The following is a 14,437-nucleotide window of genomic DNA, read 5'->3' on the forward strand; positions in this document are numbered from 1 at the left end:
GTGTGGTTTTGATGATACCACAGTTCTGCCCAAAACCCTTGTAACTAGCAAGTTTTGCCCTGAAGATTCTTGAGTTACTCCACTGACCATGCATTATTTAAAGGGAAGTGCTACTAAACAGAGGCCATCTGTTTAACCATTGGAAGTCTCTCTGTTGGCCCCAGTTTTGACAAAACATTATGTCTCCTCAGAGTGGACTCAAAAATCTAGGTTAAGTGGTGGCCAGCTTGTCTGGAAAGCTTTGGTCTACATGCTAGACAATCTCTGAACCAAAACTACTGACAAAATAAATATGCTATTATACATTTTCTCCTTTTTTTTCTTAGTTTATCTTTTTATTCACTTTGTATCCTGGTCGTGGTCCCCCTCCTCCTCTCCTCAAGTCCCACCTTCACAAGTCCTTTCTTCCATTGCCCCCTGCCCTTCTCCTCAGAGAAAGAGAAGCCCGGTTTGGGTACCTGCCCACCCTGGGACATCAAGTTGCAGCAGGACCAGATGCATCCTCTCACACTGAGGCCAGACAAGGTGGCCCAGTTAGGGGGAGGGATCCAAAGGCTGGCAACAGAGTCAGAGACAGCCAGTGCTCCAGTTGTTAGGGGACCCACGTGAGGACCCAGCTGCATGTCGACTATAAGTTTCAGTGTTAAGTCTTTGTCAGCAAATTATCTGTGGAGTGTTACACAGTCAAACAATTAAGCAGATAGACAAGGTTAGAGACTCCTCAGACTGTGTCCCATTGTAAAAGGCACTGGCCCAGTCACTTGTCTTTTACTATTGCATTGGCAAAAGACAATAAGTAGTTTTGAGCTTTCTGGAGAACTGAACGATAATCAAATTTCATCTTCTAAGTTTAAACATATTTAAAGCTCTTTCTTGAAGACAATGTAAGTGTTTCCCAACTAGGCTGAATAAGTATCCAAGATTTTCTATACAATCTCTGGCATAGAAAAGATCACAGCAGGCATCTTATTCCCAATATAGGATTCTGCTCCTAAGGTCACCAACAGGTATTTGTACAGCCATCGCTTAGCTGCTTTCTACAGTGGAGACTTCATTATAGTTCAAGAAAGTCTTTTTTTAAACTTATTTTTTGGTAACAAATTGTTTAAAACATTTTATGTTAAGACAATTTTATTTTCTGTTCACCTGATAATTCTGATTGAACCAACCAGAATAAAATATGTAACAGGAGTGTTTAAAGGCAACAACGTCACCCCTAGTTCCACCTCATTACAAAAATAGTCAAATGATCAAATGACTAAAATTTTCTGTAATTTAGATGTGATTAAGATACTCATTTATATCAAAAAAGGTGCTGAGAAGATTTGTTGATTGCCTACCTGATAAACTGTATTACACTAGTTTTTCTATTTTAGGCCACAACCGTAAATAGTTTTATTAAGGTTCTTTTAAAAAGACTAATAGGAGGTGGTTGAAGAAAAACCAAACACTTTGACCCACAACTGTGGTCCCTCAGTTGCTGAGAGGTGGCTGTTAAAATCAAGCCTATAGGAGACTTCAAAGGATGGATTAAGCTTTAAGCAGCAATAGGTAAACATTTGCTACATTCATAAATTTTGAATAAAGTACAACGAGTCCATTGTAGTCATTGTGAATTGGCAAAGACAAATATCCCTCTAGAATTGTGGTAGCTAGAATGAATATAAGTGGTTGTTGTATTCCTGGGAAAATCCACATGTGTATATTACCACTCCAATAGCACTTAAAAAAAAAGATACAGATGTTACATAAGACCAAAGTTCTTAATCGAACATTATATAAAAATCCTAAAGCTCTCTGCTTCAAACCCTATCAGTGTGTGGCCTGGAAAGCACAGAGGAACTGCACCAAACTCGAAGTTCCTCTGTGAGAGTCAGCAAGCTAGGCACTGAGCACGTGGGTTATTCTCTGCTGTAGTGATGACTACTGTCCATTTCATCTTCTGAGATGGTCTCGTGGCTGTTGAGAGTCACCTGGAAGTATCACATGGAAGTGTTTTTGGTTATGCCAAAATAATGGCTGGTATCTTCTTCTCGGAGCAAGCAAGGATCACAGAAGTAAGATTAGCCAAGAAGGGCTTCAAGTGGAAGTCCTAAATAGGTCCTCGAATCCCCCCTCCTCCCACCTCTCTCCATTTCAAATTCATAAGCCTGAGTTGTGAAAACAGTTATAGCTGAACTGGCCAAGTTCAGAAGTTTCTGGAAGAACTCCTACAACCCTAATCCTAAACATCAAATAACTATTCCATAATCAACAACTGATGGAGTAAAAAATCAGTTTCTTAAGAAATCAGGCTCTTTAAGAAACATGTACTACAAACAAAGGACAGTCATTGCATGAAGGTATTGTTCTGATAGGTACAGCAAAAGCAATAGGCCTCTTCTCTCTTTTGCCCCTACCTGCAAAGAGAACCCAAATGAATCCTCTAGTCTTAACTGGTTAGCCAGTTAGAAAACTATGCAGAAGTCCTTCATGGATTACAAAAGCCATGTGCACCCATTTGTGTCTTTCCTCTAATTTATTGTCCCAGGAAAAGATTATTAAAGAAAAAAGTCAGGAAAACAAAAAACATTGTTTACATTGCCCAGGGGACCAGCCAGTTTGAACTTTCCAGGGCCTGAATGGCAAACAAAAGCCCTGAGTCCAATTCTATGTTAGTCCTTCCTCCAATGGCCAGTAAAAGTGTTGCTGAGACTCCACTGAGACCAGCCGCCTGGCCCCTCCCAAAGCCCACAACCATGAGGAGCCCACAGGGTCGGCTGAGGGGGTTGGGGGGAGTAAGAAGGGAGGGAGGAAGAAAGAGAAACCTTTCCTTCCCAAAGAGACCACAAATGAACCCTCAGTAAGTTACTACCTCCAGCTGCCCTGAGAATAAACCTTCCTTGTGTGAGGAAGCAGCAACAAGGCTCCTGTGCCAAGCATCAGGAAAACATTTGGGTTCTTAGAAGACGCCATAAACAGTTGGCCTCTCCAGCAGTGAAGCAGCCAAGCTAATGTGAGTGTGGGCCATTGCCATGGTCCTGATCTCCCCAGTGAGGAAGCTGAAAATATAGATGAAGACTTTGATTGTCAAATGCCCATTCTTAAGTATTGTGTCAGTCAGTACCTGTGTGATAATAAGTCTTTATTTAATGCCATGCCTTCTTGGGTTGGGAATTAAGACTAAGCATATATCAGGTTACTAATCGAATTCTCGTGGTGTATGACTCTCTCTCTCTCTCTCTCTCTGACAAAAGCCTACATGGCAAAGGAGAGATGAGAAGCATCCAGCCTCCCAAAGGATGTAAAGAAGATGAGAACAGACCAAAATGTTGTGACCCTATCTACAACAACACAGCTTCACATTTGGTGTGAATCAAATCAAATGTTATCCATACAGTACTGCATCAACGCCAGTAAACGTATGGTCAAAACCAAGATCAAATTGACTCAATACCTACTTGGCCAATTAAGGTGTCTAACTGATGTGCAAATATCAAAATAGGTTTGATAGCCTCAGTTTCACTGCCACTTAGCTCTCTGCCTGTCCTTAGTCCAGTAGTTTCTTCTATAGGAAACATACATGTTGCTCCAGGCTTTCTGGGGCAACTAGGCAAGCCCCTTCCCCACTAGTATTGTAATCAGTTCTGAGTTTCCAGGCTTCTGCATATGCTCAATAGCAACAATGGGCTGGTTATTTTTTTATAGGTCATTTAAGACCTTGGAAAAGATCCTCAGGAGAAGCAAACTAATATGAGGTTAAGATCTCTTCTGTAGCAAGTGCTATATATTACTTTATTTAATACGTCATTTCATCTTATCCTCAATTCTGACAAGAAATATGTCACTGCCTATCACACAATTCAATGGAGACCTCCAGAGCTCTCACTGCTTTTCTGGGGTTATTCCCCAGAATTTTCTGGACTCCATGAAGTCCTTGGGCTTAACAGCAGAAAGATCAGAGTTTGAAGCCCAACTCCACCAATTACTTCAAACTCTGAGTCTCAGTTATCTCACCAATAAAAGGAAGATATATGTTTTGACTTCCAACTTTGCTTAAATGAAATTTAATTTACAAGAGAAATAGAAGATAAAAGAGCAGCTGAGCTGCCCAAGTCTGAAACTGTAGGCATTTACTAAAGTGATTGGAAAGATCCAGTGTCCCAGCACCATGCATCCAAGGGGGCTCTTGCTCAAAAATTTGAGATGATGAGCAACCTAAATACCTTCAGTTGATTATTAAACAGTATGCATCATACTGTACCCTCCCAATATTACAATTGCCTTGTCAATTTAACAATAGAACAATATGTTTGCAACATTTTAAAAAACTTGGTCTATGATTTTATTTTAACTAGAACTGTTAAAAGCCTCTCAACTAAGACAATAAAAAGAAAGGTGATAGGACTGGGCATAGGCAGGATCCTGGAACACAGACTGAAAACATGGGAAGACTTCATACAAATAAAGTGCATGACAAGTGAAGTCTTACTTCTTGAGTATGCTTACATATGGGAATCTAAAAGAAAGTACTGGGTCAGGCATATTGGAAATACTTAAAGAAAAGAGTGACATGTTGGAGAAGTATGTAGACTTGATGTGGGAAGAAGAAAGGCATCAGAGGATAGATAAAAGTCTTTGAAAAATAGGCAGTTCTAACACCAGCCCATTCTGATTTGTGCAGACAAGCCCACAGGCTATGGCTCCAGCATTCGGAGGGCACCTCAGACAGGCATTGTGGATGAGTGTTGCTTCCGGAGCTGTGATCTGAGGAGACTGGAGATGTACTGTGCCCCACTGAAGCCTACAAAAGCAGCCCGCTCTATCCGTGCCCAGCGCCACACTGACATGCCCAAGACTCAGAAGGTACGATCGAGTGGGTGAAATGCAGTCATTCTTGAACGGTCTGTTATATGTGATGCAGGGGGAGGGGGGCAAATGGAAATCCTATGTCTCCTGAGTGATAGGTCACAAAGTTCCAATTCTACCAATAAGATGGCTTATGGGTGCACCCTTCCAATTACTTTCTACTCTGAATTATCTTTTCCACTCCCCTGGACAATCTGACACTTGGAAGGTGGTAGAAAGCCAGGACTAAACCTGTGAAAACTCAAATTGCCCAATGAGGCCGGTTGGCCAAATAGGACAGCAAGTCTAGGCTGCCAGAATTTGGTAAGGTGATATACGCTAAGATGGAGACCATGTACAAGTGGAATGCCTGCACCAAGTAACTGTTAGACAAGGATTAACATCGTCTGTCATAATTGTATCTAATATCAAAAGTTACAAGTCCTGGAATTCTACAATGGTCCAAATACAGACTCCTTAGTGGGACCTATTTGAAATTCTCAGCAGCAATTATAAATTAAAGAGAAATGCATTGAAACTAGACATACTTGGTTTAGCTGTAGGAATGTTTAGATGTTTCTGATGATCAAAACACAAGGCATCCTTTGTCCAAGCCTTTATTATAACGCAACCCCAGGAAGACCATCTGTGCCATAAGAAACAGGTAAAACATCTGACACATGTTGGCTACTTGATACACTTATAAAATGAATGAATGAATGAATGAATGAATGAATATATTAGAGTCTAAGTAGAATCATAGTTTTTATATAGAAATAAAGAGAAGATAAAATAGAAAGAGAAAGAAAGAGAGAAAGAATGAGAGAAAGAGAGAAAGAAAGGAAAGAAAGAAAGAGAGAGAGAGAGAGAAAGAGAGAGAGACAGAAAGAGGGAAAGAAATAGGGAGAGAAAGAAAGAGGGAAAGGAAGGACGGAAGGAAAGGAGGGAGGGAGGGAGGGAGAGAGGAAGGGAGGAAGGAAGAAAGAAAGAAGTAAAAGCCCTCTCTTAGGTGTTTTGAGGCATTTTTTAAAAAAGTGAACACATAAATTCTATCATTGAAACTAAACAAACATTGTGCAGAAAGCACAAGATAAGAGACTCAAACGTTCACTCTGACACCTTTGCTGCTTCCTGATCCTAAGCTAAAGCCGAGGCTGAAAGAGGACCCTGGGGTCTTAGTGGAGACATCACCCCAATGAGTCTCCTGAAAGGATTTGAGGGGACTGTTTAGGACTTGAGATAGACAGGATACGGTGGGCACAAGAGTCAGAAAGGATATCACTGTGCAAATTAAGGGAAAAGGAGTGTTCCTTCTAGCTGAAGAGGAAGTGGGTATTAGAGATAAGGCGCAAAGCTCGGGCACCTCGGCTCTGGTGCCTGAGGTGTAGAACCCTCTCCAGCAGTAAAGCTAGCTTCTGTTTCCTATGGAGCCCAGGCATTCTGGGCAGATTCAAAGACCGTCTTCAGCACAGGAGCCACCCGTTCTCAATGCAATTATTTTTGTGATGTTTGCAGTCCCCGTCCCTATCGACAAACAAGAAAACGAAGCTGCAAAGGAGAAGGAAAGGTGAGCCAAAGACACACCCAGAAGGGGAACAGGAGGAGGTAACGGAGGCAACTCGGAAAATCAGAGGTCCCAGAGAAAAAAGACTGGGCTAGGAACTGTGAGCAAGCAGGCAAAGAGGGACATGCGGGAACAGGGATGAAGGACGTGCGGGAACAGGGATGAAGAAGGAGCAGACAGGAGCCCAGGAAAGCCGCAGAGGAGCTGAAGCAAGGCAGTCCTCACTAAGCTAGATAATGTCTGTGACGGAAGTAAGAAAGTCCTCCTCTGGGATACGGCACTTACACATGGGAAGAATGGTACGGGGAAGTGTAACACCTCAGAAAGTGACAAGTGACCAGGATGGAACATCAACAACAATAACAACCATTAAAAACATGCCACCAAGACCTTCCCTCCCCTTCTTAAAAATATAAATCAGAGTAAAAAAAAAAAAAAAAAACTATGCAAAACAAAGATTGCATCTTCAGCCTGCATTCCAAATTTTATACAAATCTTTTATAGAAGAATTGCCCATGTCAATATATGTTCAGAGTTAAATATTAACCATAAATTCGCAGCAATGCTGTATTGTGTCATTGAAGTTCCCAGATTTCTGTCCTGAATTTCACCGGTGGTTCTGCTTCTTGGTCAAGTCCAGGGTATAGGCCAAAGAACATCGGGTATTTACAAAAAGGCCTGTGAGGTAACTTTTAAAAAGATCACTGAACTTTTATTTTGTACTGTGGTATCAGACACAAAGACATATTAGTTCACCATGGCTGCTATAACACCACAGACTAAATGGCTTAACCCACAGACACATTTTCCCCTCATAGTTCTAGAGAGTGGAAGTCCTCACTCAAGGTATCAGTTCCTTGGAGGTCTCCTGCCTGTGTCCATACAATCTTCCCTCTGTAGGTATCTCAGTGTCTATATATTGTGTTTTCATTAGAATATCATTAAGACGGGAGTGGGGTTCGCCCTAATGACCTCATTTTAATTTGATGACCTTAATACAGACTCTATTTTTGAGGTGCTAGGAATTAGAACCTTAAACATGAATTTTGGGGTAGAGGATAGCAGTTAATCCATAATAATGAACATCAAACTATATTATATCATTTAGTTCTCTCTCTCTCTCTCTCTCTCTCTCTCTCTCTCTCTCTCTCTCTCTCTGTCACACACACACACACACAGGCACACACACACACACAGACACAGGCACACACAGACAGGCACACACACACACACACACAGGCACACACACATGCACACACACACACAGGCACACACACAGGCACACGCACACATAGGCACATGCACGCACACACACACACACAGGCACATGCACGCGCACACACACACACACACACAGGCACATGCACGCACACACACACACACACAGGCACACACACACAGGCACACACACACACACAGGCACACACGCACACACACACACACAGGCACACGCACACACACATGTACACAGAGCTAGATTCTGAGGTCTCAAATCTTATGAGATTCTTCGTTAGAAGACTCTTAAGCTGTTAGTGGTGGTAAAGGCCTTGGAAGCCTTTCAATTCTGCCTCTTTATTTTAAAGACTGGGATACTGGGATCTGGACATAGGTGAGATCTCTAATTGGTTTCTAAGCTTCTTCTGGGCACCAAGTCACAACTATCAAGTGAACCGAGTAAAAAGAGAAGAAGGGCACAGAATTGGACATGGGGATTTAATATTTGTCTGCCAGAAGACAGCTTGCAAGTGCTATCAAGAGTGCTGAATTTTCTGGGGAAGGTGGCAATCAACTCCCAGAAGAAGGTGGGTCTTAGTGACCTTTGCAATCACTACAAGCAAGATTGTCATGGGGCAGAAAGCAAAACCTCGAGATTATCTAAATTTGAATCCCCACACAACAAGAGAGTATAGAAGACAGAAGAAATGACCCTTTGGGGTGGTAAAATGACTGAAAGCCACAAGTGAGACATTTCATCTACATCATCTACTTCGAAGACCCAGTATAAAGAAGCATCTTTCGGCCTAGTCCTTCCAGTTCCTTTTTTTTTTTTCCTACTCCAGGATTATAACTTCTCCGTGGCTCACTGAAAATCTTGGATGTCCTCAATATTACAAAGGTGTTCAGAGCTCAAGATAGGGTTGAAGATTCAATTAGCAGTCTGTGTCAAAACTCCCAATGAAAGCAAGTTTACTTCCATTATCACTGCAAAAAGATTATCTTTACCTAGGTTATCAGGAGAAGCTGTGTTTTATTAAGTCAGAACAATTTAGGGACAGACTCAGGCAAAAGCTGTCACTAATGCCACTGTAGCCTGAGCCTTCAGACTCAGACAGCTCTTGAGGAAAGCACAGTTCAACAAAAGAATTCAGAATCTATGTCCTATGGAAAAAATTGGGTGGTTGTACTTAATTATAAACTTCATTCAAAGGAAACTTAAAGTGATGGGACTTTCTAGTTAAAGTAAGTTCTCATAGCCCTAGACTGTGTATTGGAATACATTTCTTTATGAAGTAGGTTTTAACCATTTAAAAGCAATCCTTAGTATGCCTACATATCTTCTCTCAAACATGCCGACAACTGAATCTATCTCATACTGTTGTGAGGATATATCAAAAGTATATTTAGGCATATCTATATTTGTATATATATTTATATATGTGTGTTTATTGTACATACACATAGATTACTCTAAATAATGCTGGCACATAATATAAGCACTATTGAACTACTAGCTAGTATTGCCATGCTTCTGGATATTGGAGCAATAGAAAAGTCTCCTGAAGTAGAAGTGTCTCATATTGCCAATAATGTCAAGCCAACATTTGACAACAGTTCCAGCAATGTGCATATTCTCGTACATACAACAGAAGAGATCTTAGTAGTCTAAGATTACTCCCAACCTGTAGAATACCTGATTCTGTGACTAATTCCAATTAAAATGGTTAGCCAGCTCTTCCACATGAAGAACTGTCTACATTTATTTATGTCTTAGTCAGGGTTTGTATTCCTACACAAAACATCAAGTTGGGGAGGAAAGGGTTTATTTAGCTAATACTTCCACATGGCTGCTCATCAACAAAGGAAGTCAGAACAGGAACTCACACAGGGCAGGAACATGGAGGCAGGAGCTGATGCAGAGGCCATGGAGGGTGCTGCTTATTGGCTTGCTTCCCCTGCCTTGCTCAGCTTGCTTTTTTTAATAGAACTCAGGACCACCAGCCCAGGGATGACACCAACCACAATGGGCTGGGCCCTCCCCATTTTGATCACTAATTGAGAAAATGCCTTACACCCGGATCTCATGGAGGTATTTCCTCAACTGAGACTCCTATCTTGGTGATAACTCCAGTTTGTGTCAAGGTGACACACAAAACCAGCCAGTACAACTGACCCGCTTGTCAACTTGACACACAAACACATTACAAGTAAGCCTCAACCTTTACTTTCTGATTCATCCCCAAGATCTAAACAACTTTAAAAGTCCCACAGTCTTTACATATTAAAATTTCCATCCTTTTAAAATATCCAGTATCTTTAAAAATTCAAAGTCTTGTTACAACTCAAAGTCTCTTAACTGTGGGCTCCATTAAAATACTTTCTTACTTCAAGAGGGAAAAAAAAATCAGGGCACAGTCACAATCAAAAGCAAAATCAAACTCTAACCATCCAATGTCTGCGATCCACTCACCATCTTCTGGGTCCCTCCAAGGGCTTGTGTCACTTCTCCAGCTCTGCCCTTTGTAGCACACACCTTGTCTTCTAGGTTCCAGATGCCTGTAGTCCACTGCTGCTGTTGTTCTTGGTGGTCATCTCACGGTACTGGCATCTCTAAAACACTGCTATCTTCTGTTGCAACTGGGCTTCACTTTCACAAATAGTCTCTCATAGGCTCTTTTCATGTTGCTAGGCCTCAACTTCTCTGCATGACCCCTTTCAGTCCTGGACCTTCAACTGCCACTGAGGCTTCACCTTCGCCAATGGCCTCTCCTGGCTTCTCACCGTGCCAAGCATCAGCTGCTACCCCTTCATGTTTCAAAGCCAGTACCACCTGGGTGACTCATTCATAAACAAATCTGGCTGCCAACAAGAGGCACGACCATGGCTGCCTCTTGAACACAGCTTCTCTGTGCTCTCAGGAAACACTTCCCAGAAGATTTCACCTTAGTATTGTTGGTCTCTTCTTAATCACCGCTAATTTCTTAGCTCCAGCTAACCAGCACCAATGGTCCCAGTAATGCAAAGAGTTCACTTTGCTTTAGTTGTTCTGGTATCTTGTTAATCACAGCTGATTCTTCAGCCTCAGCTAACCAAAACCACAGAATTTTCACAATCAATATAGCAATGGATCTGATAAGAATCTTTATTCTTCCCTCTGAAATTTCACAAGACAGCCCTCCATCATTTGCACTGTTCTCAACATTATCTTCCAAGCTCCTACAGAACATCCCCCAGAGCTCTTAATACCCAGTGGTTCTTCTAGCCCAAAATTCCAAAGTCCTTCCACAGTCCTCTCAAAAACATGGTCAGGTTGTCATAGGAATATCTCACTATGCTGGTACCAATTTGCCTTAGCCAGGGCTTGTATTCATGCATAAAACATCCCGACCAAAAAGCAAGTTAGGGAGGGAAGTGTTTATACATCTTACACTTCCATATTGCTGTTCATCACTAAAGGAAGTCAGAACAAGAACTCACACAGGGCAGGAACATGGAGGCAGGAGCTGATGCAGAGGCCATGGAGGGTGCTGCTTACTGGGTTGCCTCCCATTGCTTGCTCAGCTTGCTTTCTTATAGAACCCAGAATCACCAGCCCAAGGATGGCACTACTGACCACCAGCCCAGGGATGGCACTACCTACAATGGGCTGGGCCCTCCCCCTTTGAACACTAATTGAGAAGATGCCTTACAGTTCAATCTCATGGAGGCACTTCCTCAACTGAGGCTCCTATCTCTGTGATAACTCCAGCTTGTGTCAAGTTGACACAAAACCAGCCAATATAGATTATACAATGGACTTTGGAGAAAGCCATCATTTTCTTCTCAACAAGTTAAAACCAAATGTAATATGTGTTTCCATGATGGTGCCTGGGGAAATTTTAATTGTAGCCTGAATTCTAGATCTCAATAGTTTTAAGTGAAACTGTCAAAATAAATAGAAACATGGGACATTTCTGAGCTCACAGAGCTTCTAGGACACTTTGGTTCCTAGGGTAGCTAATCTAGTGCTTTTCATTGGCATTTGATCTTTCACCTGTCTCTTTAAAACAAGCCAACTTCATACAGCTTTGAATGTGTACTGTTAAGTTGTAAGGGGTAGTAAAGGGGACAAAGAAAATCCTCCAAAGAGTAATTCCTCTTCTGCTACCATCTCCTGACCTCCAAGCAACAATGGAAAGGAAATAGGGCTTTCCAAGGTAATGCAGCCAGCGAGTGGTCAAGTTCATAAGAATCCATAAGGGGGAGAGGGAAGGCTAGTTTATATCCTTGTCGGGAAGAGAATCAAACTTTTTTGAAATATGTAATAGATAACTCAAAGTTGACTCTTCAGGCAGAATGGAATTAATGTGAGGGCTTTCGAAAGCAATGGGAAGATTAATGAGTTTTAATCAAACACGATCTCTTTATTTCAGTTTTAGAACATCTATTATAGACTTTACTGTAAATGTTACCTAGAGACTGAAAGGCCAGTTATTGGTTCCCATAACCCAAGCAAGAAAAGGCCCCCTGACACCAGTTAAAGAAGATTCTTCAGGAGCCACCAAACATGCAACAGTGAAGTCAGTTTCTCTCCCAGGGCCTGACTGAAATCAGAATTCTTCCCTGAAGTCCACATATTTGGGAACCTATCTCTAATAAGATTTTCCAACACCATTGGCTCTTATCCAGCAACCAAGATATATAATTTAGAAAAGTCAACTTGGGTTTACACTCCAGAAAACAGAAGTAGATGTAGCAAAGACTGGGAATGAGTGTGAGGTAGGGTAGAACAAATCTGTGAGTTTATGCCTGATGCTCAGCACCTCTAAGAAAGTTCTCAGAACATCAGGCCCTGAAACAATGCTGTATCCTACTGGATGAGTCCCCAGATATTTTAATTCTAAATGCCTTTGGTAGGACTTAGGAATGTGTAATTCACTACAATAAACAGTCTTGTGAGAAGAGAAAGAGTGTGTGTGTGTTCAAAGGAACACAAGTGTACACGTATGTATGTCTATGATGCGTGTGCTTCTGTAGCTTTTTTTTTTTTTTTGACCCAGTAGGGTTTGTGGGTAAGTGACTTTCCAAAATCATGGGTAACTACCAGGGCTCTTTCTTTCAGTGGATGTAAATTCCTTTGTAAACATCACTTGTCATCCACCAAGATCTCAAGAGTCCTTTGTCTTCTGGGAAATAAAGGGAATGTTTTTGGATAGGCAGAAGGAAATTGGTCTTGTTTCATATCTCTTAGGGAACAAGGGGCTTCAACCAATTCTCAGCTAAAGTACAATCTATGGAGCTCTCATATCTGTGAATCTTGGTGGTTTCCCATAAAATGACATTACAACTTGAGACACGTGGTCCGCATTGAAATCTTGACTCCACAGGTTCCTTCCACCAACCTGTCAGAGATTAGGATTATTGTCCATCACTGCCCCAGGCTTCTGCTTCCTCTTTCCCCTTTCCTTTAAAACATTTTAAAATTATGTCTATTTATTCTGGAGGAGGGCATATGCCATGGAGTGTATGTGGTGGGTGGAGAACAACCTCACACAGTCAATTCTCTCCTTCTACCATGACTTTCCTGAGGATCAAACTCAAGTTGTTAGACTCAGAAGCAATTTCCTTTACCCTCTAAGCCATCTTGCCAGGCCCCCACTCTTTCTTAGCCATAAGTCGCTGATGCCCTCTCCTCACTTCAGAGCATCCCTAACAGTCTAAGCAAGCTCGCAAATATTCTTCTTTGTGAAAATGGCTCTAAAGTTCCCAGGGACAGATGAAGAAATTTCATTTTTTTTTAAATCAACACTTAGACTGGCTGAATGGCCCGGACTTCCAAGCAAGAATTCATATGCCAAAAGTTTTTACAAAATTCTGTGTAAAGTCTAGAAGCGTTCACATGGGGCTTTCTGTCTAGCCAACACCAAGAGGTTAAGTAATCAAAGACCAACCAGCCCTGCCATCTGTGAAAATATGATGGGCTATTTTCACAGCTGGAGATAACAATGATGGCAGGACAAAAATATTTCAGATAATTAAGAGCAAGAGTGTGGCAGGTTGGGGGTTTGGGAAAGATCCCTACCCATTTGACAACTGTGCTCTTGGAAATGGGTAGTGCTGATGTCACGGCAAGCATGTTTAAAAGTTTATGGAACATTGCAAAACAAGAGAAAAAACTAGCGTGTAAATGATGAGATATATGCATGGCATCATTACCGTTCTTTTGCCAGTATTGGTTGTCCAGGTCACTATCAGATGCTCTGTTTGCCTCTGTGAATAATATTCATGTTCTTCAAAAGAATATGAGGCTAGGAGTTGAGGTGCTCTGAGCACAACAAAATGATTCTAAATTTTTAAAGCTGGATGAATCACGCTTGTAGACTGTTCTGTCTTGGAAAACCACTGATTGGCAGTCCCCATGTTTGCTTTTATATGTCGAGGGCTCCCATCGACCTCAAATAGATGCAAATCACTTCAACCTGTCACTGTGTTATTTTGTTCATCCTAAAAGTTTGGGAGAGTCTTCCAAGCTTCCAAAATTTCTCTCGACTCAGTGAGAAGGAAAATTCAGAACACAGAGTTTGAATGTTCTGCCCAGATTTGTCACACACTCTAAGACCGAGTGGAAGAGAACAATGCCCTTTCTTACTAACCCTGTGAACTCACCACCAGTCCATTGAACTGACACCAGAAGACTTTTCAGAGCCTCAGGTCTCTCAAGGACACTGTGATACAAATTCACACACACACACACACACACACACACACACACACACACACACACACACACACACATTAGGTCAACATTAGCCTAAGCCAGTTGGAACAATGGCTCGGGAAAAGCATGGG

The 14,437-nt window shown here is 41.7% G+C and overlaps 1 protein-coding gene across 21 annotated transcripts in view; it reads left to right on the plus strand.

Moving 5' to 3' along the window:
* Igf1 (insulin-like growth factor 1) overlaps positions 1-14,437 on the plus strand; it is a 78,783-nt gene that overhangs the window by 50,691 nt on the left and 13,655 nt on the right. For 11 of the 21 annotated variants that reach the window (NM_010512.5, XM_006513261.3, XM_030244906.1 and 8 more), the window contains 2 exons: positions 4,664-4,845; positions 6,343-6,394. In NM_010512.5, coding sequence (NP_034642.2) covers positions 4,664-4,845; positions 6,343-6,394 — 234 coding nt within the window. The remainder of the gene's footprint in view (positions 1-4,663; positions 4,846-6,342; positions 6,395-14,437) is intronic. The other 10 variants (NM_001314010.1, NM_001111275.2, XM_030244909.1 and 7 more) reach the window with 1 other exon arrangement.

This window comes from Mus musculus, chromosome 10 (assembly GCF_000001635.26).
Source record: "Mus musculus strain C57BL/6J chromosome 10, GRCm38.p6 C57BL/6J".
Lineage (NCBI taxonomy): Eukaryota > Metazoa > Chordata > Mammalia > Rodentia > Muridae > Mus > Mus musculus.